Source organism: Ranitomeya variabilis, chromosome 6 (genome assembly GCF_051348905.1).
Source record: "Ranitomeya variabilis isolate aRanVar5 chromosome 6, aRanVar5.hap1, whole genome shotgun sequence".
NCBI classification, from domain to species: Eukaryota; Metazoa; Chordata; class Amphibia; order Anura; family Dendrobatidae; genus Ranitomeya; species Ranitomeya variabilis.
The window spans coordinates 415,372,530-415,399,700 of record NC_135237.1 but is presented as its reverse complement, the minus strand read 5'-3'; the positions used below and the strand labels follow the sequence as shown (position 1 = coordinate 415,399,700).

The following is a 27,171-nucleotide window of genomic DNA, read 5'->3' as shown; positions in this document are numbered from 1 at the left end:
GGGACCACTTAGCAACAGTCCAGTGCTGCTTCTCTGTAGCCCAGGTCAGGCGCTTCTGCCGCTGTTTATGGTTCAAAAGTGGCTTTACCTGGGGAATGCGGCACCTGTAGCCCATTTCCTGCACACCAGACTCAGTCCACTGCTTCCTCAGGTTCCCCAAGGTCTGGAATCGGTCCTTCTCCACAATCTTCCTCAGGGTCCGGTCACCTCTTCTCGTTGTACAGCGTTTTCTGCCACATTGTTTCCTTCCAACAGACTTACCATTGAGGTGCCTTGATACAGCACTCTGGGAACAGCCTATTTGTTGAGAAATTTCTTTCTGGGTCTTACCCTCTTGCTTGAGGGTGTCAATGATGGCCTTCTTGACATCTGTCAGGTCACTAGTCTTACCCATGATGGGGGTTTTGAGTAATGAACCAGGCAGGGAGTTTTTAAAAGCCTCAGGTATCTTTTGCATGTGTTTAGAGTTAATTAGTTGATTCAGAAGATTAGGGTAATAGGTCGTTTAGAGAACCTTTTCTTGATATGCTAATTTATTGAGACAGGTTTTTTGGGTTATCAGGAGTTGTAGGCCAAAATCATCAGTATTAAAACAATAAAAGACCTGACAAATTTCAGTTGGTGGATAATGAATCTATAATATATGAAAGTTTAATTGTAATCATTACATTATGGTAAATAATGAAATTTAACACTATATGCTAATTTTTTGAGAAGGACCTGTATATGGCGCCCATGTGCCTATATGCACACCGAACAAGGTCTGAGCATGTTCCTGATGAGATGTAGGATAGTGTCCTGTGAGATCTTCTAGATCTGGATCAGGACATCGATGAGCTCCTGGAGAATCTCTGGTGCTTCTTGGTGGCATAGGATGCACTGGTACATAATTGGATCCAGGACTGTGGTACGTGAGAGCCAGTCAGTGGCATCAATGCCTTCTTTATCCAGGTACAGCCTGTACTCTGGCCACATCAGCCTGGTCATCGTCCTACACCAGAAGGAACCCAGGAACACTGCACCAGTGAAGGTCTGCCAATGGCTGAGGATTTCATCCTGTTACCTAACAGCAGTCATGGTGTTATTAGCTGTCATGTGAGCTTGTCCGACCCTTCTTGGACTTGCTTCCCTAGACCATTAATGCCTATTGCTAAACCAGTCATATACTTAAGGATGTTGAAAGGAACATGTCGCTCACAATGAAGTCTCCAGACCCTCACCTGTCATATGTGCTCAGTGAACCTTCTCTCACCTGTGGACCTCCACATTCTGGTGTTAGGCGATATATACCACTCATGCTGCACAGTGCTGGGCTGTGGGCAAATAATAATAATTTTTATTTATATAGCGCCAACATATTCCGCAGCACTTTACAATAAAGCGGGGACATGTACAAACAATAAATTCGGTACGAGTTAAGACAATTTAGACAGTGACATTAGGAGTGAGGTCCCTGCTCGCAAGCTTACAATCTACAAGGAAATGGGGGGGGGACACAATAGGTGAAAAGTGCTCGTTATTTCAGGTCTGGCAATTATAATAAATAGGGATTTTCATATAAAGCTGCATGCTCCGGTCATCAGCCCGTGTGTTTAACTGCAATAGTCAAGTATCAAGTGCAGTTATCATGTGCATGGAGGGTGTGGAGACAGATGGATAGTAGGGTGCAGATTCAGAGTAATATTTGGAAGGAGGGAACAGGGCAAAGTTAGTTTACTGAGTAGTTGGTGTGGTAGGCTTGTTTGAAGAGATGGGTTTTCAAAGCGCGCTTGAATAGGTCGGGGCTAGGTATCCGTCTGATCGTCTGGGGAAGTGCATTCCAGAGAGCTGGGGCAGCACGAGAGAAGTCTTGGAGACGGAGGTGTGAGGTTCGGATTACAGGGGATGTTAGTCTTAGGTCATTTGTAGAACGGAGGGCACGTGTAGGGCGATAGACAGAGATGAGAGAGGAGATATAAGACGGTGCAGAACTGTGGAGTGCTTTGTGGGTGAGAGAGATGAGTTTATACTGGACCCTGTAGCGAATGGGTAGCCAGTGTAATGACTGGCACAAGATGGAGGCATCGGTGAAGCGACTGGACAGAAATATGACTCTGGCTGCAGCATTCAAGAGCAAAGGTCCCACTACATGAACTCAAGCCCTCATGACATCTTGGAGTCTTTTTCTGACAGTTTGTTCGGGAATCTGCACACCAGATTCCCGTTGGCGGTGATTTTGTAGGGCTCTGGCAGTGCTCCTCCAGGCTTCTACCTGACTGATGCACTTCTAGAGCCCGGACTGGCTCTCCTCGTGGGACGGCTGTCCCGCTCTGCTCCATACGCTCAAAACTGTGTTGAGAGACCCCATAAACACACTAGCATCATCAGGTCTCATAGATTTATGGAAAAAGCTCCCATCACCAGCTCACTAGTGGCCAGTTTTTGCTCTTATATTATTAGTACTACCTTATGGTGTTACCAAGGGGTTAGTGCTCTCCGGAGTCAGTGCCTTCAGGCTGCTCTGCAGGATTTCCCTTGTAGAGAGCATCAAAATTAGCACAAAAAAACGACCAAATCTCTACAGACAAGTGAAAAGGAAGTAAAAGACATATAATTCAGGGGGGAAGAGAGAACAATGGCCCGCGGACAGCGCCTCACACTGGACGTGGTTACAGAGCAACATCTAGCAGAGCTGACTACAAGCATGGGTGCACAGGTGTAGTCCCAGGGCCACACCTCCAGCGAGGCATGGTGGAAGAGTTCAGCTCTGAAGCCGGCATTCTTCGGAAAGCAGCTCTGTGCTATAAGGGCAGTGACGCGTGGCCAGAACGACATGGCAATACTGTACTGCACTGGTGAGGACAGACCACGAGTGCGCGCAGCTCTGCAGCCTGACACAGTGCTGGGGTCATCCAGGCTGCAGCATGTCACCGAGTGACTGACGGGTAACCACAGGGGGCGCCGCCGCTCTCAGCTCCGCTCCCCACACAGCAGCTGCAGCAACTCCCGCGAGAACTGAGCGGCCGCTTCCATACAAGGACATATGTCAGCCAATGTCTCATGACGTCATCCCGCCTGGAATGCGTTCCACCCTTCACCAAGGACTGTACCAAGTGCGGTACCGGCCACACTCCTCATTCTCTTATTATTTAGCCCAGAGTTTCTATACATTACGAGCAGCCATTTATAGGTCAGTGTAAATAATAACAGTTTGAAGAAGCCTGAAGATTGTGTAAGCTAAGCACTTAGTCTGAGTGTCCCCCCCCCCTGTTTTTAGTGGTGCGGTCCATCCGCTCCCTGTAGCGAATGCGGAAGTGAGTGGCGGAGGCGGAGTTGTGTGCGGGTGTTGGTCGGAGGGTGAGGTGATTCTGTCTGTGTGAGTGGCTCCCGCTTGTCTCCGGTCTTCTCTGCTTAGTGTGCGGTAAGTGGGTAACACTGGGGTCGGTGTGCGGAGCGGCAGCCGCCATGTCCGGGCTCAGCGGCGTCCTCACACACAGAGCCGGGCACCGCTGCACTGGGCACGGGGGTAGCAGCGTTGTGCTCGGCCCTCGCCCCCTGGAGGCCGGTGTCAGGCACAGCAAGTCACTGCTGCTGTCAGTCATCTCCCGCTCTGTCACACCTGCAACTGCATGTCTGCCCTGCTGGGAGTTGTGGTTCTCCCATCTGACAGCCCCGAGCAATGTGTGTGTATTGTGCTCGCCCTGTACAGGGCCTGGTGGTGTCCTACATGAGGGGAGGACATATGATGCAGATATTCTGGCCCATTGTATCTGGTGACCCGGAGTCTGACCCCACTGATCGGTCTGATACTGATGACCTGTCTGATGGACACTCGCCTCATCAGGGATCATACTGTCATCGTCTGGGCAGGAGTCTCCGGTATTCCTGAGCATGTGGGTCACTCTGGACCACTGTGACGGCCGATATGTGATAGTTTGTGCCTGTGTAACAATCTTGTTATCCAATTGTCCAGCCAGGAGCGGCCGCAGAGACCCCAGAGCTAGAACAGTATGTGGACCCTTTGTAGTCCAATAACTCATGTCCCCCTTATCCTTGGCAGCACCAATATTCTGCCCCCGAGTGTTGGACCACTGATGTGTATGGTCGTCTATAGTGGTAATCTCTCCGCAGCCCGTCATCCTGCAGGCAGTCTTGTGTCCGTCGGATTGATACGATGTTGCCACATAACTGTGCTGCTGAGATGTTACATAAAGGCATGTTCTCCAGGAAGCCTCAGATCTTTCTTCAGTCTTTTGTGAGAGTAGATTCTTTATCTAGAGGGTGCACCCATGTTGGAGCCGCTTCCTTCCTCTTTGTTTTCCTGTTTCTGACCGATAATGTCTGAGATATTGATGACGCGTCCTATAAAGAGATGGGAAATGTTGGGGTCTGAGTTAGGACTTCAGTAAAGCCTCATTCAGAAGTGCCACAATGTGTTGCCATATGTCACGGCTTCTTTGCATATAATCTTACATTTTCCATTTAATACATCTCATATTACTGAAATTGTTCTAATGGTCTTGGAAGTTTTTTGGGGGGCTACTAATGTCTATTATGGTGACTTTTATTAACATTACAGAGTCTGACAGAGACCTATCAACATGTTTAGATAATGAGGAATTCTCAAAAGCCAACTAAATGAATGCAGATGTTCCCGCTGGAGAGGGTTGCACAATCCTTGTCCCAGTCTATGGCTGCGTATATTACTGCTACACCCCGCTGATGTCCTGGAGACTTGGTGGCCATTACTAGTCCTGCCGTGTGGTGACATCTGTCAGGGGGTGTCTGTGGGACACTCCATACTACGGGTTGGATTCATACAGACATGTCTTCTCTTCATTCTTTTGTTATGGTTGGATGCTGCATTACCAGTTGGAGAGATAGTTAAGAATCTGTGGCGTCCTGTTCCTTCCTGCCCTGAGAAACAGCAGCTGGGAAATCCTCCCGATGCTGCATGTGTGTGAACATGTGCTTTAACAGTTTCTCCAGAAATAATTTACAAATTTTGCAGAGTGAAGAGTTTTATTATTAATACTGTGTAAACCCTATTCAGCCATGCCTGGATCAATCGTCACTTTTTTTTCTTTTTTTCTCTATAGGGTTGAAACTCCTGAGTTGACTAGGGTGGCAGTTATAGCAGCTGATTGTGGTCCATAAACGAGAAATGATTAATCAGCAGTTGTTTATATAGATTTAGGCCATGTGCACACGTTCAGGATTTTTAGCTTTTTTTCGCGTTTTTTCGCTATAAAAACGTGATAAAAACGCAAAAAAAACGCTAACATATGCCTCCTACTATTTACAGTGTATTCCGCATTTTTTGTGCAAATGTTGCGATTTTTTTTCCGCAAAAAAATCGCATCGCGGAAAAAAAAGCAATATGTTCATTAAAAATGCGGAATTGCGGGGATTCCCCACACCTAGGAGTCCATTGATCTGCTTACTTCCCGCACGGGGCTGTGCACACCATGCGGGAAGTAAGCAGATTATGTGCGGTTGGTACCCAGGGTGGAGGAGAGGAGACTCTCCTCCACGCACTGGGCACCATATAATTGGCCAAAAATAAAAGAATTAAAATAAAAAATAGTCATATACTCACCTTCGATGTCCCCCGCAGTGTTCCCGCCTCACCGCTGCATGCTGCCGCTTCGGTTCTCATAGCTGGTGTATGGTGAAGGACCTGTGATGACGTCACTGTCTTGTGATTGGTCGTGACCGCTCACGTGACCGCGACGTCATGGAAGGTCCTGCGCGCACACACCAGCTATGGGAAGATGAACGGACGCCGCTGAGGAGATCGTCTGGGTGAGTATAAGCATTTTTTTATTTTTTTTTATTTTTAAACATTCTATCTTTTACTATTGATGCTGCATAGGCTGCATCTATAGTAAAAAGTTGGTCACACTTGTCAAACAGTATGTTTGACAAGTGTGACCAACCTGTCAGTCAGTTTTCCAAGCGATGCTACAGATCGCTTGGAAAACTTTAGCATTCTGCAAGCTAATTACGCTTGCAGAATGCTAAAAAAAAAAACACGGAAAAAAACGCAAAAAAAAATGCGGATTTCTTTCAGAAAATTTCCGGTTTTCTTCAGGAAATTTCTGCAATAAATCCGGACGTGTGCACATACCCTTAGGCAGGTTGACCGCTCATCTATGTGCACCGAATGATCGTTAAAGGGATTGCAGTTCTAGGATGTTTTAAGGGAAGCATAGAGTCTAGATCCCGTGAAGTAATTATCCCCTCTACTCCTCCTTGGTCAGGCCTCATCTGGAATACTGTGTCCAGTTCTAGGCACAACATTTTAAAAAAGACGTTTAAAAACTGGAGCAAGTTCAGAGAAGAGCTACCATGATAGTGAGCGGACTGCAAACTATGACCTACAAGGAACGGTTAAAGGATATGGGAATGTTTAGCTTGCAAAAATAGCAGGCTCAGTGGAGACTTAATAGCTGTCTACAAATATCTGAAGGGATGTAACAGTGTAGAGGGATCATCCTTAGGGCTGTCCCACACGTCCAGATAATTCCGGTACCGGAATAAATCGGTACCGGAGTTATCCGTGTCCGTGTGCCTGGGAACTCACGTAGGCCATACGTGCGGCACACGTGTGCTGCCCGTATGGCGAGTGGGTACCACACGGAGCGTGTGGTACCCACGCGTGTGGTACCCTGCATCGTGCTGAAGTGCGATTCATATGTTCCCTGCAGCAGCGTTTGCTGCAGAGAAAATATGAATAATAGTGTTTAAAGTAAAGATCTATGTGTCCGCCGCCCCCCCACCCCCTGTGCGCCCCCCCGCTGTTCAGAAAATACTTACCCGCCTCCCTCGCTGCTTCCTGGTCTGGCCGCGGCTTCTAGTGTATGCGGTCACGTGGGGCCGATCATTTACAGTCATGAATGTGGCTCCACCTCCCATAGGGGCGGAGCCGACTATTCATGATTGTAAATGAGCGGCCCCACGTGACCGCATACAGTAGGAGGCGCGGGGCAGAGAGGAAGGAGTGACAGCCAACGTGGGAGCGGGTGAGTATTTTCTGAACAGCGGGGGGGCGCACAGGGGGCGGGAGGGCGGCGGACACATAGATCTTTATTTTAAACACTATTATTCATATTTTCTCTGGAGCAAACGCTGCTGCAGGGAACATATGAATCGCGGCTTCAGCACCATGTGGGGGGGACAGCGCTTAATGTAGCGCTGTCTCCTGCACGCACACGGACCCCAGACGGAGACCGTCCGTGTGAGGTGCGTGTTTTACACGGACCCATTGACTTTAATGGGTCCGTGTAATACGTGCACTCCCACGAACACTGACATGTCTCCGTGTTTGGCACACGGAGACACGGTCCGCAAAAAATCAATGACATCTGAACAGATGCATTGATTTTTATGGGTCTACGTGTGTCAGTGTCTCCGGTACGTGAGGAAACTGTCACCTCACGTACCGGAGCCACTGACTTGTGAAACCGGCCTTAGTCTCATTTCCCCATGGAAACACAAGAAGCAATGGAATGAAACTGAAAGGGGGAAGATACAGATTAGATATTAGAAACATCTTTTTGACAGTTAAGGAGATCAATGAGTGGAGCAGGCTGCCACGAGAGGTGGTGAGTTCTTCTCCTTCAGTGGAAGTCTTCAAACAGAGGCTGTACTTGAAAAAACAGCCGCACTCAAGATATGGATTTTCAAATGCATAATATAGGTGAAATTTATTGAAAACACCATAGTGATAATAAAGTGTCGAGGTAAGGATCCGACCCCGTGATGGGTCTTTATCAAACCTCACTGAAAAAAACCATAAACATACAATATATTAGAACCCAAAAAACAGGGAGGATAGTTATACAGAAAATATAAATAATGTGCTAAAAATTATATCAGTGATAGAGTGGGCTTTTAACCCCCGGAGCTTTTTTCGTTTTTCACTCCCCTTCTTTCCAGAGCCATAACTTTTTTTATTTTTCTGTTAGTATGGCCATGTGGCCATACTCACATGGGCTCTGTAAGTGGTTAAGGAGTAAGGCCTCTTTCACATTTCCGTCTGTACGGGGCCATCGCAAATCGTCGGCCCGACGTACCGACGAATGTTGTGCAAATAGTGCACAACGTGGGCAGCGGATGCAGTTTTCAGACGCATCCGCTGCCCATTATGAGTTCCGGGGAGAAGGGGAGTTCTGGCCGCGCATGCGTGGTCAGAAATGGCGGTTCCGACGGACGAAAAAAACGTTAAATTTAACGTTTTTTTTTCATCACGACGGACCTCAAAAACACGACGCATCCGTTGCACGACGGATGCAACGTGTAGCCATACGTCGCAATACGTCGCTAATGCAAGTCTATGGAGAAAAAACGCATCCTGCGGGCAACTTTGCAGGATGCGTTTTTTCTCCAAAACGATGCATTGCGACGGTGGCTAAACGACGGAAGTGTGAAAGAGGCCTTAACTACAAAGTTGACTGTTGTTACAAGCACTTTGCAATATTACCCATTCTTGAACTTGAGACCACCCCTTTAATATGATCACTCTGTGCTCAAAGAATATCGTTGTTTTTGGCAGCACATCCTACTTACACAGAGCAATGTACTGCTGAGTGATTAAGGTTAAATTAATTTCTTCTTATGAAAGAGCACTTTGCTCTTTTCATTAATTTGTAGCAGTAAACCAAACCTCCGTCTCCTCAATTTCTCTAACCAAACAGCACTGGTCACTACTGAGCATGTACATAAAGTGCAGCACAGATGTATCTCAACCAAAAGCCAAGACCCTTAGATTAGGAATATTTCAGAACTTTCCCAAATTCTTACGAAAATATGTACAACACATACGGCATTGAACTACTGTACCCAATTTATTATACACTGCTCAAAAAGTAAAGGGAACACTTAGGGTATGTGCACACGTTCAGGTTTTTTCGCTTTTTTTCAAGTTTTTTGCGATAAAAACGCTATAAAAACAAATTAAAAATGCATACATTATGCATCCTATCATTTAAAATGCATTCTGCATGTTTTGTGCACATGATGCGTTTTTTTCCGCGAAAAAAACACATCACGGTAAAAAAAAGCAGCATGTTCATTAATTTTGCAGATTTTCTGCGTTTTTCCCACTATTCTATGCATTCGGAAAAAACGCATGAAAAACGCGAAAAAAACGCATGCGGGTTTCTGGCAGAAATGTCCGGTTTTTGTCAGGAAAATTTCTGCAAGAAATCCTGACGTGTGCACATACCCTGAAACAACAGAATATAACATCAAGTAAATCAAACTTCTGTGAATCAAACTGTCAATTTAAGAAGCAACACTGTTTGACAATCAATTTCACATGCTGTTGTGCCAATGGAATAGACAACAGATGGAAATTATTGTCAATTATCAAGACACACTAAATAAAAGAGTGGTTCTGCAGGTGGGGACCACAGACCACATCTCGGTACCAATGCATCATGGCTGATGTTTTGGTCACTTTGGAATGTTGGTTGCGCTTTCACACTCGTGGTAGCATGAAACGGACTCTACAACCCACACGAGTGGCTCAGGTAGTGTAGCTCATCCAGGATGGCACATCAATGCGAGCTGTGGCAAGGTGGTTTGCTGTGTCTGTCAGCGTAGTGTCCAGAGGCTGGAGGCGCTACCAGGAGACAGGCCAGTACACCAGGAGACATGGAGGGGGGCTCTAGGAGGGCAACAACCCAGCAGCAGGACCGCTACCTCAGCCTTTGTGCAAGGAGGAACAGGAGGAGCACTGCCAGAGCCCTGCAAAATGACCTTCAGCATGTCTGCACAAACCGTTAGAAACAGACTCCATGAGGATGGTCTGAGTGCCTGACGTCCACAGATGGGGGTTGTGCTCACAGCCCAACATCGTGCAGGACGATTGGCATTTGCCACAGAACCTTAGGATTGGCAAATTTGCCACTGGCGCCCTGTGCTCTTCACAGATGAAAGCAGGTTCACACTGAGCACGCGTGACAGACGTGACAGTCTGGAGACGCTGTGGAGAGCAATCTGCTGCCTGCAACATCCTTCAGCTTGACCGGTTTGGCAGTGGGTCAGTAATGGTGTGGGGTGGCATTTCTTTGGAGGGCCGCACACAGCCCTCCATGTGCTCGCCAGAGGTAACCTGACTGCCATTAGGTACCGAGATGAGATCCTCAGACACCTTGTGAGACCATATGCTGGTGCGGTTGGCCCTGGGTTCCTCCTAATGCATGACAATGCCAGACCTCATGTGGCTGGAGTGTGTCAGCAGTTCCTGCAAGATGAAGGCATTGAAGCTATGGACTGGCCCGCCCGTTCCCCAGACCTGAATCCGATTGAACACATCTGGGACATCAGATGGGACATCAGACTGTCCAGGAGTTGGTGGATGCTTTAGTCCAGGTCTGTTAGGAGATTAGAAGATCCCTCAGGAGACTATCTGCCGCCTCGTCAGGAGCATGCCCAGGTGTTGTAGGGAGGTCATACAGGCACGTGGAGGCCGCACACACTACTGAGCATCATTTCCTTGTCTTGAGGCATTTCCACTGAAGTTGGATCAGCCTGTAACTTCATTTTCCACTTTGATTTTGAGTATCATTCCAACTCCAGACCTCCATTGGATATTAGTTGTGATTTACGTTGATCATATTTAGGTTTTACTGTTCTCAACACATTCCACTATGTAATGAATAAAGATTTACAACTGGAATATTTCATTCAGTGATATATAGGATGTGGGATTTTAGTGTTCCCTTAATTTTTTTGAGCAGTGTATATTTTAGGAATTGAAATCGGCCCATTTTACACTCACTCCGACTCCACAGCCCTGATTGGTGAACGGTCGACTAATCCCGACTATCGGGAGACCAGCTTGTCTTGGAGTACTTGTGCCCAATTATTAGCAAAGGTAAATGCTTCTTTACACAGTTACACCTTAAGGTACCTTCACACGAAGCGACGCTGCAGCGATAGCGACAACGATGCCGATCGCTGCAGCGTCGCTGTTTGATCGCTGGGGAGCTGTCACACAAACCGCTCTCCAGCGACCAACGATGCCGAGGTCCCCGGGTAACCAGGGTAAACATCGGGTTGCTAAGCGCAGGGCCGCGCTTAGTAACCCGATGTTTACCCTGGTTACCAGCGTAAAAGTAAAAAAAACAAACAGTACATGCTCACCTGCGCGTCCCACAGCGTCTGCTTCCTGACACTGACTGAGCTCCGGCCCTAACAGCACAGCGGTGACGTCACCGCTGTGCTTTCACTTTCACTTTAGGGCCGGCGCTCAGTAAGTGTCAGGAAGCAGACGCTGGGGGACGCGCAGGTGAGCATGTACTGTTTGTTTTTTTTACTTTTACGCTGGTAACCAGGGTAAACATCGGGTTGCTAAGCGCGGCCCTGCGCTTGGTAACCCGATGTTTACCCTGGTTACCAGTGTAAAACATTGCTGGTATCGTTGCTTTTGCTTTTAAACACAACGATACACAGCGATCGGACGACCAAATAAAGTTCTGGACTTTATTCAGCGACCAGCGACATCACAGCAGGATCCTGATCGCTGCTGCGTGTCAAACTAAACGATATCGCTAGCCAGGACGCTGCAACGTCACGGATCGCTAGCGATGTCGTTTCGTGTGAAGGTACCTTTACACTGCAGTAATGTGTACCTGCAGGATTGCACTGAGCAATCACAGAAGATCAAAGACTGATGAGATTAGGATATTGCATTAGGTTTAATAGGACGGATACATGGATGTATTAAAACAATTTGTGTGTGAACGGTTCCAATAACCTGATCAGTGTGCCGTCATGACTAAAAATGGCCAGCACATGGATTAGAAAATAGCTATGATGAAAGATTTGTGTATGATGAAAACCTAGGGAAATAACTGACGATGCTGACAGCTGCTGTTACTTTACAAAAGAGGAAAGAATTGAGGCCCAGCAAAGAGAGAATTGCAGTTATCAAGATGTTACAGCACAAAGTCCAGCATGGCTTCTAGCACCAGGAAATAAAGTGACAGAAGGGACTACCAATAAGGCTATGTGCACACGTAGGTTCGGGTACCTGCGGGTTCTCCCGCAGCGGATTTGATAAATCTGCAGGGCAAAACCGCTGCGGTTATCCCTGCAGATTTATCACGTTTTGTCTTGCGGTTTCCGCTGTGGGCTTTGGTTTTACTATTGATGCTGCATATGCAGCATCAATAGTAATGTAAAAAAAATGGTTATACTCACCCCCTCTGACGTCCCGATCTCCTCGGCGCTGCACGAGGCGGTCCGTTTCCAAAGAGGCTGTGCGAGAAGGACCTTCGTGACGTCACGGTCATGTGACCGCGGCGTCATCACGGTCATGTGACCGCGACGTCACCGCAGGTCCTGCTCGCACAGCAAACCTGAGACCGGACGGCCGCGTGCAGCGCTGAGAGGTGAGTATAGCATTATTTTTTATTTTAATTCTTTTTTTTTTTTTTTTTACCACAAATATGGTTACCAGGGCCTGGAGGAGAGTTTCCTCTCCTCCACCCCGGGTAGCAACCGCACATTATCCGCTTACTTCCCGCATCGTGGGCACAGCCCCATGCGGGAAGTAAGCGGATCAATGCATTTCTATGTGTGCAGAATCGCTGCGATTCTGCACAAAGAAGTGACATGCTGCGGGTTGTAAACCGCTGCGTTTCTGCGTGGTTTTTCCCGCAGCATGTGCACAGCGGTTTGCGGTTTCCATAGGGTTTACATGTAAATGTAAACGCTATGGAAACTGTTGCGGACCCGCAGCATCAAAATCGCCGCAGATCCGCAGGAAAACACGCAAAGTGTGAACATGGCCTAAGAGATATCGAGATGTGGGGACGGATGTAGTGACCAGAACAGACACTAGAGGGAGTCCTAGAGTACCAATGCCTGTTATCCGCATTTATTGTTGGAGCTTCTTTCCTAAAACTTTCTATGTATGCAGATACAGTGAGACGTTCCAGTCATAGAGTCCTCATTCTCCGCTCTGCATGATATATTTATGTAGGAGAACCTGAATTGGGGTATGTGCAGACAATCAGTACACGCTGCGTACCTGTGTAGCGTCCAACCCGCAGCGGACAGATGTTACAGCACAGTGGATGGGATTTCAAGAAATCCCATGTCCACTATGCATCCAGAAACGCTTGCAGCTTCCCTGCGGAGACAGACATGTGGTGCTTCTCTCCAGACCGCAGCATGCCAAGTTCTCTTGTGGAGATGCACGGTTCAGTGAACACATGCGGATTCACCTGCGTTCAATAGAAGACTGTGCTTTGCACATAGTGAACTTGTGCTGCGTCCAATGCGCTGCCAGTGCTGGATCGTCGGCATATGCCATTGGGCTTCCTACTAGATAAAGGATACGTTACCTGTATAAAAAAGGAATTAAACTTGTTTTGGTAATATACCATCTGGAAGAAAGCATTACACCTGCAGGAACTTTTCGCACCCTATGCTAAAGCCATAATCCTCAATGTGGCGTTGTTCCTCCTGTGCAGCTATAAGTGTCCATTCTTCCGGGAAGGCTTTCTATAAGACTTGAGTGCCTGTGGGGAGTTTTGTCCAATCATCCAGAGAGGATTTATCGGGTCTGACAGGGATGTTTCAGGAGAGGGCCGGCCTCAGGATTCCGTGCAGTCAGTGACGTACACACCAAACTCTCCCAACCATTCCTTTATGGGCCGTGCTTTGTGCAATGGGGCACAGTAATGTTTGTATGTAAAAAAGACCCTCCCAAAACTGTTCTTAGGAACTACAATACTCCAAAATGTGATGTTCTGAAGCATTAAAGCTCCACTCCAGCTGTTTTTCATTCTTTATTTTACTACTGGAGTGGTGCTACATATCCAAGTTCCCGGGCCTTAGTATTCTACTTACCAGCGGTCGTTTTCTGTTATCGGCACCACGCCAGTCGTCTCTTGCAGGTTGTGACCTGAAAAACAACCTCCTATCGTTAACTTTTCAGTTGTCACAATACTGTCAGGCAAGTAATGTGCTCCTGGCATTCACCAAACCCAGGCTCAACCATCAGACTGTCAGAGAAATGTGCTTAGTCACTCCACAGAACTTTCTACTGCTCCGGTGACTGTGTGCCTTACACCACTCCATCTGACGCTTGGCATTGTGCTTGGTGATGTAAGGCTTGTATGTAGCTGACTATAACCTATGCCATGAAGCTCCCGCTGCTGTTTTGGGCTGATGCTAAGGTCAGATGAGGTTTAGACTCTGCAGTTATGGAGTCAGCAGAGCGTTGGTGAATTTTATGTAGCTCAATAGCTCTATGTGGCTTACTTACTTGCTGTGGTTCTTGAACACTTTCACTTTTCAATAATGCCGTTCACAGTGAATCGTGGAGTATTTAGGAGGGAGGAAATTCCATGACATCACTGTTTACAATGGTGGCTTCCTATTACAGGACCGTGCTTCAATTCAGAGAGCTCTTTAGAACAACATTCTCTTACAAGTGTTTGTAAAGGCCACCTGCTTGGCAAGTATAAAAATGCTCAAGGGGTAAAATGTCAGAAGCTGGGTGTGTTTTTACGTTGTAAACTTCCTGTACTGAGATTTGATTGATATGAGTTAAATTGGTTCTTAATGAGCTCCAATCAAAGCTAGTGATGGTCCAGGGGGTTCACAAGGGCAATTCAGACAATCATATGCTGCCCCTTCTGTCATTAATGGTGGCAGCACATATCCAGCTACACAAGCGGATTGTAATGTGGTCATGAGACACCCAGCATGCTTGTCTGCTGATCGCTGGGCAGTGATTGGGAACAAGTGTCTCCATGTAAAGGAGCCTTAATTAGACAAGAGGTGGAGACGTGCTGCCTGCCAGAGGATTCACCCAGATCCCACAGTGATATCATACAGTATATCAAGCTGGCCTGTATTTGGGGGTTGTGTTACATGGCAGGTATGTGACCTTTATGAGCTGGATGACGGTGGCACCACAAAGCCTATTAGAGGGTATCTGCCGTCAGTGCCGGGCATTGTCCTGCGGAGATAAGTCAGGTAACGCCGACTCTATATTAGGGGCGCTGGTATCAGTAATTCTAGTGTAGATGTGTGTATTGAGATTATTTTTATGTTTGTCCAGTTCACTTGTAGGGGCTCCTAAGGATTTGAGTTGTTTTTGTATTGCTGTTGTGGCAGTATTACTATGATAGGTTAGTCATTAGGCTCATACAGTTTGGTAGTTTTGATTCAAAGGAGGTGTAACGCCCTCCCTTATAGACATATATAAAAGTAGGGCACAGAATTGTGCAGTCAGCCATTATATTATTCTCCATGGTAATTTACCACACTTCCTACCCATTGTGGAGATCTCCTCCTGTTGTCAGGGACTGGAAGCTATTTATTACTTTGGGATTTCAAATTTACCAGCCTAAATATTTGTGCCGCCATGTTTCTGTACTGTGCATTATATCACGCTGCTGCTGTGTAGGTAAGTAGGTCTGGGCTGGGGGTCCGTATCTGGGTGTATACACATTCCTCAGCTTGTTTGCAGCCTAGATCACTGTACATGGGCGACATCCTATCCACATCTTGGATAAGGAGCAGATAACGCTCCGAGTATAAAGCGTCCCTTTATATGACTGATGTTAACGGCAGCAGTAGGACCCCACCTCCTATTACGGCTCTGTCTGGGGTCCGATACATGTCAGTTTTTAGACCTGAAGAAAATGCAGCATACATAACTTTTTCTTCTTCTCTACAAAATTACCATGTAATGAAACCAGCTGGAGCCCATAATAATCTGCTTCCTTTAGCATCAGTTACTGTTTTGGGTCCGAATTCCATTTCTCTTTTCCTAAATTGGATCAGACACGTTATACTGCAACCTGCAAATGTAGAGTTGTCATTCACTGACCGCAATGTGTTTTGGAAATTGTATATTATGATTGTGGACCTGATATCTGTGTGGTGATGGCGGTGGGGGTTGTTGTATTGTGGGGACTGTGCTTTGATAATTTCCAAATAGACGTGTTGAAAATATGAGGACTATGCACCCACTGCTGACATGAAATCTTGAATTTAACAACTGGCATCACCCTGGTATTCCTGTCTAATTGTCAGACTGCATATTATACTCTTATTTTACCTTTGTTGGACCAGGCAGTGAGAACTCACGACACCATAGGTGAACTCAGTCTGGTGTTTTTAATTTGCTAGGCCCCTTACCACCTTGGTCCTGAGAAGTGTCCAAGCTTCTTCGTAACCTTCTGACAAGATGTTCCTTGTTGTCCTTCCTCAGTAGCAGTTCTGTAGTATTATTCCTCCTCTTTTTCCCTTTAGACTAACACCACCGCCAAGATGTCAAGCAAAAGGGCAAAGACAAAAACCACCAAGAAGCGCCCCCAGCGCGCAACATCCAATGTATTTGCTATGTTTGACCAGTCCCAAATCCAAGAATTTAAAGAAGCCTTCAATATGATTGATCAGAATCGGGATGGCTTTATTGATAAGGAAGATCTGCACGATATGCTTGCTTCCCTTGGTAAGTAATATCCCTCAGCATATAGCTCCACTTCTCCCATCCAATGAGGGAAGGATGGGATGGAGGAAGTTCGGAATTACATTTCCCAATAAATTAAAGGTTATTTTTGTTACAGGTAAGTTAGTATTAAGACCTTCAGCACCTGTAACCATCAGTGGTGCCTACATTCTGGTGATAGTCTGTGCATTGCAGACCTAGCAAATACTTGACAATTAAAGGCTGCATTCACAAATTGCAGCTGCACGGCGAAAAATACTGCAGCTTTCCTACAATTTTGGAAAAATTCTCTAAATTCTGTTTTTTACTGAAATGGTGTAACTGATGGTCCAGGGAGTAGTCGGTACCATTTTTTTTTTTTCTTTTTTTTTTTAAGGTTGTACCTGATTTATTTTAGTGTTTAACCTGCTATGTTACAGGAAAATGCATTCTCAAATTGCAATTTTGTTAAAAAATTAACTATTGTGCTTCTGCCGCTTATCACTTTGCCAGGACTTGCAAGCAACCTAGTGGTCAGCGGTAAGTGCGGAAGACAAATCAGAGGATTACCTATTCTGTTCTCTTCCTCCACCCGGTCCCTATTCTATATTTTCATTATGTTTAATGTATCCTGGGTGATGTCAGGTGCAGGCATTAGAAAGGCGAATGAGCGGAACGCTAGCCAATGAGCCCCTCTAGTACCGTAATTTTCAGGAGAAGGCGCCAATTGGTACCCGTTGGCCGATCTGTGGAGAGCACAGGCCACACGTCAGGGACTACTTGCCCCAAGCTGATTCATCTGACTGACTGCAGATTTGATTTTGCTAGCCATTCAGATAACCCTGAAGGCAAGAGTCATGTGGAATTTATTATTGCATTTGAGTTAATTCAATTTGCTTCTAAAATAGTCCTCTTGAATTCATTTTAGGTTTGGGCAGGGGAAGGAAGGCGCTCGGGAAGGAAATTCTTATCTGCACCAATATATATTTTTACTTTTTTAGTTTGATGCAAAATATAAATGTAAAGCAATCCAGCCAAGAGGTGGCACAGTAACGCGAAAAGTGTTTGGCAAGGTGAATTTATCACCCAGCAAGCGACACTGGGGAATTTGGTGCAATTTCTACCGGTCTGCTTTAGTTTCACGCTGTCTAAATTTAGGACAAGTTTAAAGGAAACCTGCCAAGTCCCCCATGCCCTCCAAACCACCAGCATTTGTCTATTCCTTCACAGGCACCCTGCCTAACAAGCCTTTATAGAGTTTGACACATTAACAGATGTATTTTTTACAGTTCCATGTGGGCGTGATTACATTATTTGCAACACCCAGCGTCCTCGCCAGCTGTCTGTAAATCTTGCGCATGTGCGTGACTTTTTTTCCCATGGGACATGGTGACATTTTGTACACCCGGCAGTGCGCCTCTGAAGCCCGGTGTATGGAATGGTGTAATAAGCTGTGGGCACGCACGTGCGCGAGATTAGCAGAGAGCTGGCCAATAAGGGTTTTGATGATATACTGAATAGGGTGACTAGTCTAAGGAAACACACGCCCCATCGACTCGTCAAAAAGTTACTGTAATTTGCATATTAACAACCTACTGTAAAAAGTTTTTTTAAATCTCAATGTGTCAGACACTATAAAGGGCTATTTAGGCAGGGTGTTTATAAAGGAATAGAGAAATGCTGGGGATTTTAAGGGATGGGGGACCTGTCTGGGTCCCTTTAGTAAATCTGCCCCGCTGTTTGCACTGCAGTAAATAGACCCGGTTTGTCCAGCTTTCAGTTTTTCTTATCTCGGATGTTGTAAAGAGCTTGAGAAATCTGGTAAACAAGGGTTGCGCACAATAAGTGCAAGGAGATTGTAGCATCTAGGTGAGCTTAGTACGGGCTGTAAATCTGAATTAACATACATAGTTTAGGATGAACAGCCTTCTGAGAAGAAAAAAAACCTCTGGAAATTGACAACATACAATGATTTCTATTTTAAGGTAAGAATCCAACAGATGAATATTTGGAAGCCATGATGAACGAGGCACCTGGACCCATTAACTTCACCATGTTTCTTACCATGTTTGGGGAGAAGCTGAATGGCACAGATCCAGAAGATGTGATCAGAAACGCATTTGCCTGCTTTGATGAAGAAGGGAACGGTATGTAACTGGTTCAATGGCATCAGGTTGTGTAAGACACTAAAAAAACAAGCTTGTTGAGCAGACTGAAGTTGGACAGTTCCCCGTCCTAGAGACAGACTGTGGTTCTGGGCGGCCTGTGGGCAGGTCTCTTCTTGGTTTCTCTGGCCTAGAGCAGGAAGAGATGACTCTGCCTACAGTCCCGCCTCAGAGCATGAGCATCTCATTAACTAAAAACTTATAACACTGATTACACCAGAACCACAAGACGGATTTCCTCACCCCGGTATCATTTTAATCATTTTACCTGCCAAGCTTGACAATGCCTGTAGTTTACTTAGCAAAATCCTACTAACAGGTTCACTTTAAACTAGAGTTATGTCACACAAAATAGTTAACTGTTCATTTCCCACATATCTACTTTACATCTGCATTATTTTTTAAACATTTTTTTGTTAGGAAGATAGTTAAGTTTATCAGCAATTTCTAATTTTTCCAACCAGATTTACAAAACCAATTTTTTTAGGGGTCACATCACATTTGAAGTGACATTGAGGGGCCTATATGACAGAAAATACCCAAAGGTGACACCATTCTAAAATCTGTACCCCTCAGTGCTCAAAACCACATTCAAGAAGTTTATTAACCCTTCAGGTGCTTCACAGGAATTAAATCAATATGGAAGGATAAAACGGAAAATTTATTTTTTCCCCCACAAAAATGTTACTTTACAACAAATTTTGTTTTTTCAATGGTAACACCAGAAAATGGACCCTAAAATTTGTTGTGCAATTTCTCCTGAATATGCCGATACCCCATTTGTGGTGGAAATCTACTGTTTGGGTGCACGGCAGGGCTCGGAGGCATAGGAGTGCAATTTGACTTTTGATCGCAAAATTGGCTGGAATAGATAGTGGACGCCATGTTGCGTTTGCAGAGCTGCTGATGTGCCTAAATAGTGGAAATCCACACAATCGGCCCATTTTGGGAACTGTACCTCTCAAGGAATTTATCTAGAGGTTTGGTGAGAATCTTGATTCACAGAATTTTATTACGTTGCGCTGTAAAAATAACTTTTCCTACAAAAATATTGCTTTAGCCCCCAAGGATAATGAGAAAATTGACCATACAATTTGTTGCTTAATTACTCCTGACTACACAAATACCCCATATGTACCCCAAACTGTTTGGGCGCGCGATTTGGAAGGGAAGAGATGCAATTTTTGCCGAAATAAGTTGAGGACGCAATGTCACATTTGAAGAGCCTTTGACATTCCAAAACGTCAGAAACCCCCCAAAAGTAACCCCATTTTGGAAGTACACCTCTCTATGAATTAATCTAGGGGTGTAGTGAGCATTTTAACTCTCAGGGCTCGGTAAATGGAATTTTCCACTAAAATGTTACTTTGCTCCAAGTTTGTAATTTCCAAAAGGGGTGGTGGTAGAAAATGAAGAGTATAATTACTCAGTTTCTCCTGAGTATGCCAATACCTCATAAGTGATCAAAAATTTAGTTTTTGAGGCACAGTGCAAAGCTCAGAAGGGAAGGAGCGCCATATTGTAGTGCAGATTTTCCTGTTGTGGTTTGAGGGTGCCATGTCATATTGGCAGAGACCCTGAGGTGCCAGAACAGCAGAACCCTCCCCTCCCACCATAAGTGACACTATTTTACAAACTACACACCTCATTTAATTCACCTAAGGGTGCAGTGATCATATTGACATTACAGGTGTCGCCATTAAGCTGTGAAAAAAAATAATTACATTTTTATAACACAAAAAACTATTTAAACCCAGATTTTACATTTTCATAATGAGAAATGGGTAAAAATGACACCAAAATTTGTCACATTTCTTGTGAACATGGAAATACCGCACTGAGGCTGTACAGTACTGCTTAGCCATATGGCAAGACTCTTGAAGGATGGATGGAGAACTATTTAACTTTTGGAGAACATATTTTCATAGAATAGTTTGCAGACTCCATATACAGAGCCCCCAAGTGCCAGAAGAGCAAAATCTCCCCTCAAGTGACCCCATTTTGGAAATTCCACCCCTGCGGAAATTTATCTACAGGTGTCATGATGATTTTAACTCCATGAGTGCTTTCCAAAAACAAGCAGCATGTTACTCATTTATATCATTTTTTAATATTTTGCTGCTTTTACACAATTAACTTTTAAGCTATGTGCACACGTTGCGGATTAGCCTTAGGAATTTCTGTTGTGGATTGTGCCTCTCCTGGCAGAAAACGCAGCTGCGGATTTTGTGCGGATCCGCAGCGATTTTTGTGCATTTTTGCTGCGTTTTCTTTTTGCGGATTTACTGCGTTTTTACCCCTGTGGATTTCTATAATGGAATGGGTACAAAAACGCTGCAGATTCGCAAAAAAGTGACATGCTACTTCTTTTAAACCGCAGCGGATTTTCCGCAAAGTGTTTACAGCTTTTTTTTTTTCTCATTGATTTACATTGTAAATCCGCAGAGAATCCGCAACGTGCGCACATAGCCTAATAGAAAAAAGAATTATTTTTGCATAGCTATATTGTGAGAGATACAGCTTATATATTTCTCCGCTGTATGGCAGCTTGTTTTTTGTGGGACAATATGGCATTTTCAACTATACCATTTTTATTTACGTTTTGTGTTTTTGATCGCATTTTATTCCACTTTTTGTTCAGCAATAAGAGAAAGCATCGTTTTTTTGCCACATTTTTTATTTTTTACTGTGTTCACTGAAGGGGTTAACTAGTGCATCCATTTTATACAGGGCTATGGAATCGGTAAGCCAAACCTCCGACTCATCATACATGCCTCACTACTGAGCATGTACAGAAAGTGCAACACAGATTCATCTCAACTAAAAGCCCAGATCCTCATATCAGGAACAGAACAGACATTTATAGCACATGTCAGAACTTTACCAAATTATGAAAAAATATTCAGCATTGAACTACTGTATCCAAATGATTTTGGAGTCAGTCTGTCCATTTTAAACTGACTCCACCAAAATGGAGACCGACTTCCAACTTCAATTCCACAGCCCTGGTTTTAAAGATCGGGTATTTCCAGACGCAGTGATACCATATATGTGTTCTTTTTTTTTTGTTTGTTTGTTTATCTTTGTTTTTTGGTATATATGTGAATTTATTGGGGCAATATATTTTACATTTTTTATTTATTTAATTTGTGATGTATTGTTCTTTTTAATAAGTTTAACATTTTTTTACATAGTTTCTGTATGTCAACTTTTATTTTTCTGATCGCTGGTATAAAGCAAGGCATGAGAATTTTCAGTTTACACTGACACAAGGCCTCTTAGACCTCAGCCAGTAGCAGGGTGTAATCGGCCACCGTTGCTGGCAAACCTATAGGTCATCACTTGACCTCTGGCTGCCATGATAACCCTCTGCTCACTGTGATCAAGTCACAAGGGGGCGCTGGGGGGATGACAGAAGGAGCCCACTTCCTCTCAAACTTCTAAATGCCGTGGATACTATGTGGCATCTAGACGATAATATGGGGTCAACATCAGGTTCTGAGTGAAACGTCAGCGCTACCCAAAGCCCAGCAAGCACCAACATTTATTTACCATCTGTGATTGTGAGGGGGTTTATCTAGAGAGATGCAGTTCTTGCTGCGTGGCACGGTGGCTCATGACCCTGTACAGTGCAAACGTCTTAGGCTACTTTCACACTAGCGTCGTGCACTGCACGTCGCTATGCGTCGTTTTGTAGAAAAAACGCATCCTGCAAAAGTGCTTGCAGGATGCGTTTTTTTCTCCGTAGACTAGCATGTGCGACGCATTGCCACACGTCGCAACCGTCGTGCGACGGTTGCGTTGTGTTGCGTCGGACCGTCGCCACCAAAAAACGTTGCATGTAACGCTTTTTGGTGCGTCGTGTCCAGCATTTCCGACCGCGCATGCGCGGCCGGAACTCCGCCCCCGCCTCCCCGCACCTCACAATGGGGCAGCGGATGCGTTGAATAACAGCATCCGCTGCCCCCGTTGTGCGGCGCATTCACTGCTAGCGTCGGTGCGTCGCAACGACGCAATTCGTCGTGCGTCGTACGACGCTAGTGTAAAAGTAGCCTTACTCTTTTATATGGGAGCTTTGCTCAGTAGTCGATGGGCTTGATACAGGCCTCTGCAACTCTATCGTCCAGCGTGCACTTGCACCTTAAAGGGAATCATCAGGTTTTTGCTCTGTAATCTGAAGACGTAGGGGTTAAAACACAGATTTCATCTATGCCTCTTATCAAGCTCCAGGTTCTTTTTGCTTACAATGATTGTTTTATCACCAGGAGCTTATCATTGCTGTGACTAGCTGGTCCTGTGAGCCCTGGTCCCTCACACCCCCCTCTTGTTATAGGCAGCTCACTATGTACATTGTATATACAGAGTCTGAGGTGGGTGGGATTAGCTTCCTCAGCTCTGCTGCATTGCTTAATCTATAGGCTCTGACTGTGAGAACTGCTGCACGCAGTAATCTACATGATAGATCGTTGGATTCGGCTTCTTTTTGCCTACATCAGGCTGCTCTCAGACGACGTAGCATAAACCTGTTGACAGATTCCCTTTAACACACCCAATGTGAAATGACCTGAAGAATATGCCTGGGGAAGACCATAAATTCCATTCTTTACACCCTTCCGACATCCGTTGTACACTACATGTACAGCGCATGTTAAGTGTGAGTGTATGAAGTGGTCTCCGAAGCTGAGCATGCAAAAACTGACCGATGCCAGGTGTATTATATAACCATTATCTGTCCGAAGCTGTAAAAATGTGGTGATGACCTGTCCGAAGCTGTAAAAATGTGGCGATGACCTTCATGGCAGCTGTGGACGTACAGAAATGGCTGCCACATTGGTACTACTGTGAAGCGTTGTTGCATCATAGACAACCATGGTTTTAGATCTATACCGCAGTACAATATATGTAGATCAAGAGCTCAGATGATCGCAGGCTCAAGTTCCCTAAAAAAAAAAAAAAACCCTCCTATGGGTATGTCGATGGAAAAATAAAAGTTATGACTCTTGGAAGAAAGGGAGGAAAACTGGCTGCGGTAGAAAGGGGTTAAAGCGAACCTGTCAGCAGTTTTGGCCTCTATAAGATGCGGCCACTGCCTTTCAGGGCTTATCTACAGCGTTCTTTGTTGCTGCAGATAAGCCCCCTGTCCCACCTGAAAGATAGGAAAAATAAGTTTTATTATACTCACCTGGGGGGGCGGTCCAGTCTGATGGGTGCCGCAGGTCCGGGGCCTCCTATCTTCTTGCGATGCTGTCCTCCTGCTTGCTTCATCGCTCCCCGCCATCGCGCTCATGCACAGGCGTACTTATGTGCCCTGTTGAGGGCAGAGCAAAGTACTGCAGGGTGCTGGGAAAGGTCAGAGAGACCCATCTCCTGCGCTTTGCAGTACTTTGCTCTGCCCTCAACAGGGCACATAAGTACGCCTGTGCATGAGCGCGATGGCGGGGAGCGATGAAGCAAGCAGGAGGATGGGAGGCGCCGGACCTGTAACACCCATCAGACAAAAACTGCTGACAGGTTCGCTTTAAAGAGACCTTGCAACAAATTTGTGCTGGTTTTTATATCTAATGTGGCCATGTTACCGACAGCTGTTGTATAGAGTTGCTCTCTGCAAGCTGTCTCATTAGTTGGTGTACTGGCACCTCTGCATGACAAGGCAGGAGGAGGCCGGATGGTGCTGCTGCACAGTGTCACTGATCAGTCACAGCCTGCAGTGCGGCATGAGGCCATGCAATGTGTGTAGCAATGATTGGATTTGCCAAAAAGAAAAATCTAATCTATAAACTTCCAAACTGAGCACTAGATTGTATGTTGCATACAAAGTAACAATTCTATTCAGCTGGGCTTACACATAGATTTCTGACCGATCTTAGTGTCAGGAATGAACAGGCAGTAATTACCCTGTGTGACAGGCCTTTAGCTTACAATCAACGTTTTTTGCCGACGACGTGTCGCCAAATTTCGACGCATACGTCGTAAAACGTACACGACGTATGCCAATCCGTCGCAATACGTCGCCAATACAAGTCTATGGGGAAAAAACGCATCCAGCAAAAACTTTTGCTGGATGCGTTTTTTCTGAAAAAAGACGAATTGAGACGTAATGCAGTTAACGCTAGTGTGAAAGTAGCCTTATACACACAGGGTTCAGGCCAATCCTACAGATACTAGAATACTTTACAGTTACACACACTTCTCATTTGGAAACCATTCTCATTTTCCCTTCTTCTGATCAGCCTAACATAAAGTCTCTTGTCTTCCCTATAAGGTGTTGTTTACACATTGCATTTTTTTAGCAGTTTTTTTCTGCATGTTTTTCAAAGGAAAAACAAAATTGCTGCAAAATTACACACAACACAAATTCTCCAACATCAAAAACTCACCAAAAGCTCATCAAGACATTTCAAGTAACAGATCTTGGGATAATTTTAAATTCCGAATTTGGATGTTAAAAAAAAAAAAAAAAAAAGTCTTGTCCCTGTGCTGAGATAATCTTATAAATGTGCCCCTACTGTGTAATGGCTGTGTCTGACCATGAAGAGATGCTCCAGTTCATAGTCCGCACATACCACACCACCGGGGCAAGAGAGAAAGCAGAAGTCTCTCCTTACGGATGAAACGGCACAGGCTTGCAGCTCCTGCTTTCTGAGAGAACACAGTTGCCTGCCTAAAGTAACAGAAGAGAGGGTTTCTACTTCATCTCCAGCCCACTGAGCTCCTCATAAATCAAGTCAGTGGTGTAGGAGCTCCAGGGGACCCTGCTGAACTTGTGCCACTGACTTGATTTATGAAGAACCATCAGGGCTGATGATGTGGTAGAAACACTTTTGTGATAAAATGGACAGAGAAATATGTTACCTCAAAGTAGCAGGTGCGAGCCCGTGTTGTATCATCTGTATACTCACTTATCACAAGGTAGCCGGGAATTGTGGTATGTGCTGACTATGACCTGGAGCAGCTCTGCAAAGTCGGACACCACAAATAACAAAACATAGCAGGAGCACATTTTATAGGATTCTCAGCACAGGAGCTTTTTTTTTTTTAACACGTGCAATTGTGGAAGTTATTATTTCAAGATCTATTGATTAAAATGAACTCTGTTCTTGGGACAATCACTTTAATTTTCCCTGTACCTTGACTGGGCATCAGCAAATGCTAATGAGGTTGAAAGTTAAGTGCTGTATCTTCATACCAGGACTATGGATGTTTAATACATCCGCTGGTTATCAGTACCACACTTATCCCTTTATTTTAAATTAAATCTCCGCAAACCTGGGTGGATTATAACCTCTTGGAATTGAGATTTGGGCTGTTTTTTTCCATGTTGAAAGTTATATTCACTTGTGAAATTTGGTGCAAAAGTTTCTATAATTGTTTTATCTATCAGAATGGGCTGAGCAAAAAATTGCCTGTTTGTGTGCCGAAGCAACCCGATGTCTTGGATGGATGGAATAATTCTGATTATAGAGAAGTCTTATACTTTGTTTCATGTTTGTCTGCAGGTCATATACAAGAAGAATATCTGAGAGAGCTGCTGACCACGATGGGAGACCGATTCACAGATGAGGAGGTGGACGAGCTGTTCAGAGAAGCACCGATTGACAAGAAGGGCAATTTTAATTACATTGAGTTTACACGCATCCTGAAACATGGCGCTAAGGACAAGGATGACTAAATCTTGGCCTTCATCTCCACTTTTCTCTAGCTTTCTGCCCTGAGTTCCTTCTGGTAGATCTGTGCATGCATGTAGCTCTGTAAACCTTCTTTGTGTATTTATGGATTTATTCCAAGCCAGTATGGCGTACGCACATCTATAAGCAAACTGGAAACAGGAGATGTAACTGTAACATTTTACTAGGAATTATAAAGAATTGCTGCACAGCAGACCAAAAGATTATGTTTTTGACTCGAGCTGGATTTTTTGCAATTTTGTAATAAAAAAAAATTTAAAAATAAAATAAAATGGAAAGAACTGTCACATTTTATCTTGGTGTGGTTTGGCAGACTGGAAACAAATATTGCTCAAAGTGGCTATGGTTCAAGTGAAAATGTCACTGTGCCTCTTCACTTCCAATATGCTAAAACCATACGCCTTGTTTCTCCTGCTAAAGGTCACGCCATCCTCTCTGGCAGCTGCCTGCACTGCATTGTTCCTTCATCTTCTGGATATTCTATTTCTGAGACTCTGTTACACTAAGTATTGAGGAAGATGTACAGGGGTGCTCCTTTAGGTGTTAGCAAGGAGCATACACCATCAGCATGTATAAAAGGGCCAACAAATACTTATTTTCAGATCCGTTTCAATATTCCAAAATTTTTATAAAATAAAAGTGTTTTTATCAGATTTTGTTTGAGTTGTAATGTCTGTGACTACTACTAACCAATGCAACTAAGAAACGAGTAAAACTAGATAACTGTAAAAAAAATATATATATCTATGGATAAAAACCATCAGACTAAGGCCTCATCCCGATTTTCTCGAACGAGTACTATCACAGTTGTCATGGACCGGACTTGTACCTGTGATAGTCTATAGGGCCATTCACATGTGTGATTTTTGGCAGCGCG

The 27,171-nt window shown here is 44.9% G+C and overlaps 1 protein-coding gene across 1 annotated transcript; it reads left to right on the top strand.

Annotated features, from left to right (window-relative positions):
- Positions 1-3,256: 3,256 nt before the first annotated feature.
- LOC143782624 (myosin regulatory light chain 2, smooth muscle minor isoform) lies at positions 3,257-26,947 on the top strand. Its single transcript, XM_077270303.1, has 4 exons — positions 3,257-3,400; positions 16,267-16,468; positions 18,430-18,591; positions 26,106-26,947. The coding sequence occupies exons 2-4, from the start codon at positions 16,285-16,287 to the stop codon at positions 26,276-26,278; spliced, it is 519 nt and encodes a 172-aa protein (XP_077126418.1). The 5' UTR covers positions 3,257-3,400; positions 16,267-16,284; the 3' UTR covers positions 26,279-26,947.
- The last annotated feature ends 224 nt before the right edge of the window (positions 26,948-27,171 follow it).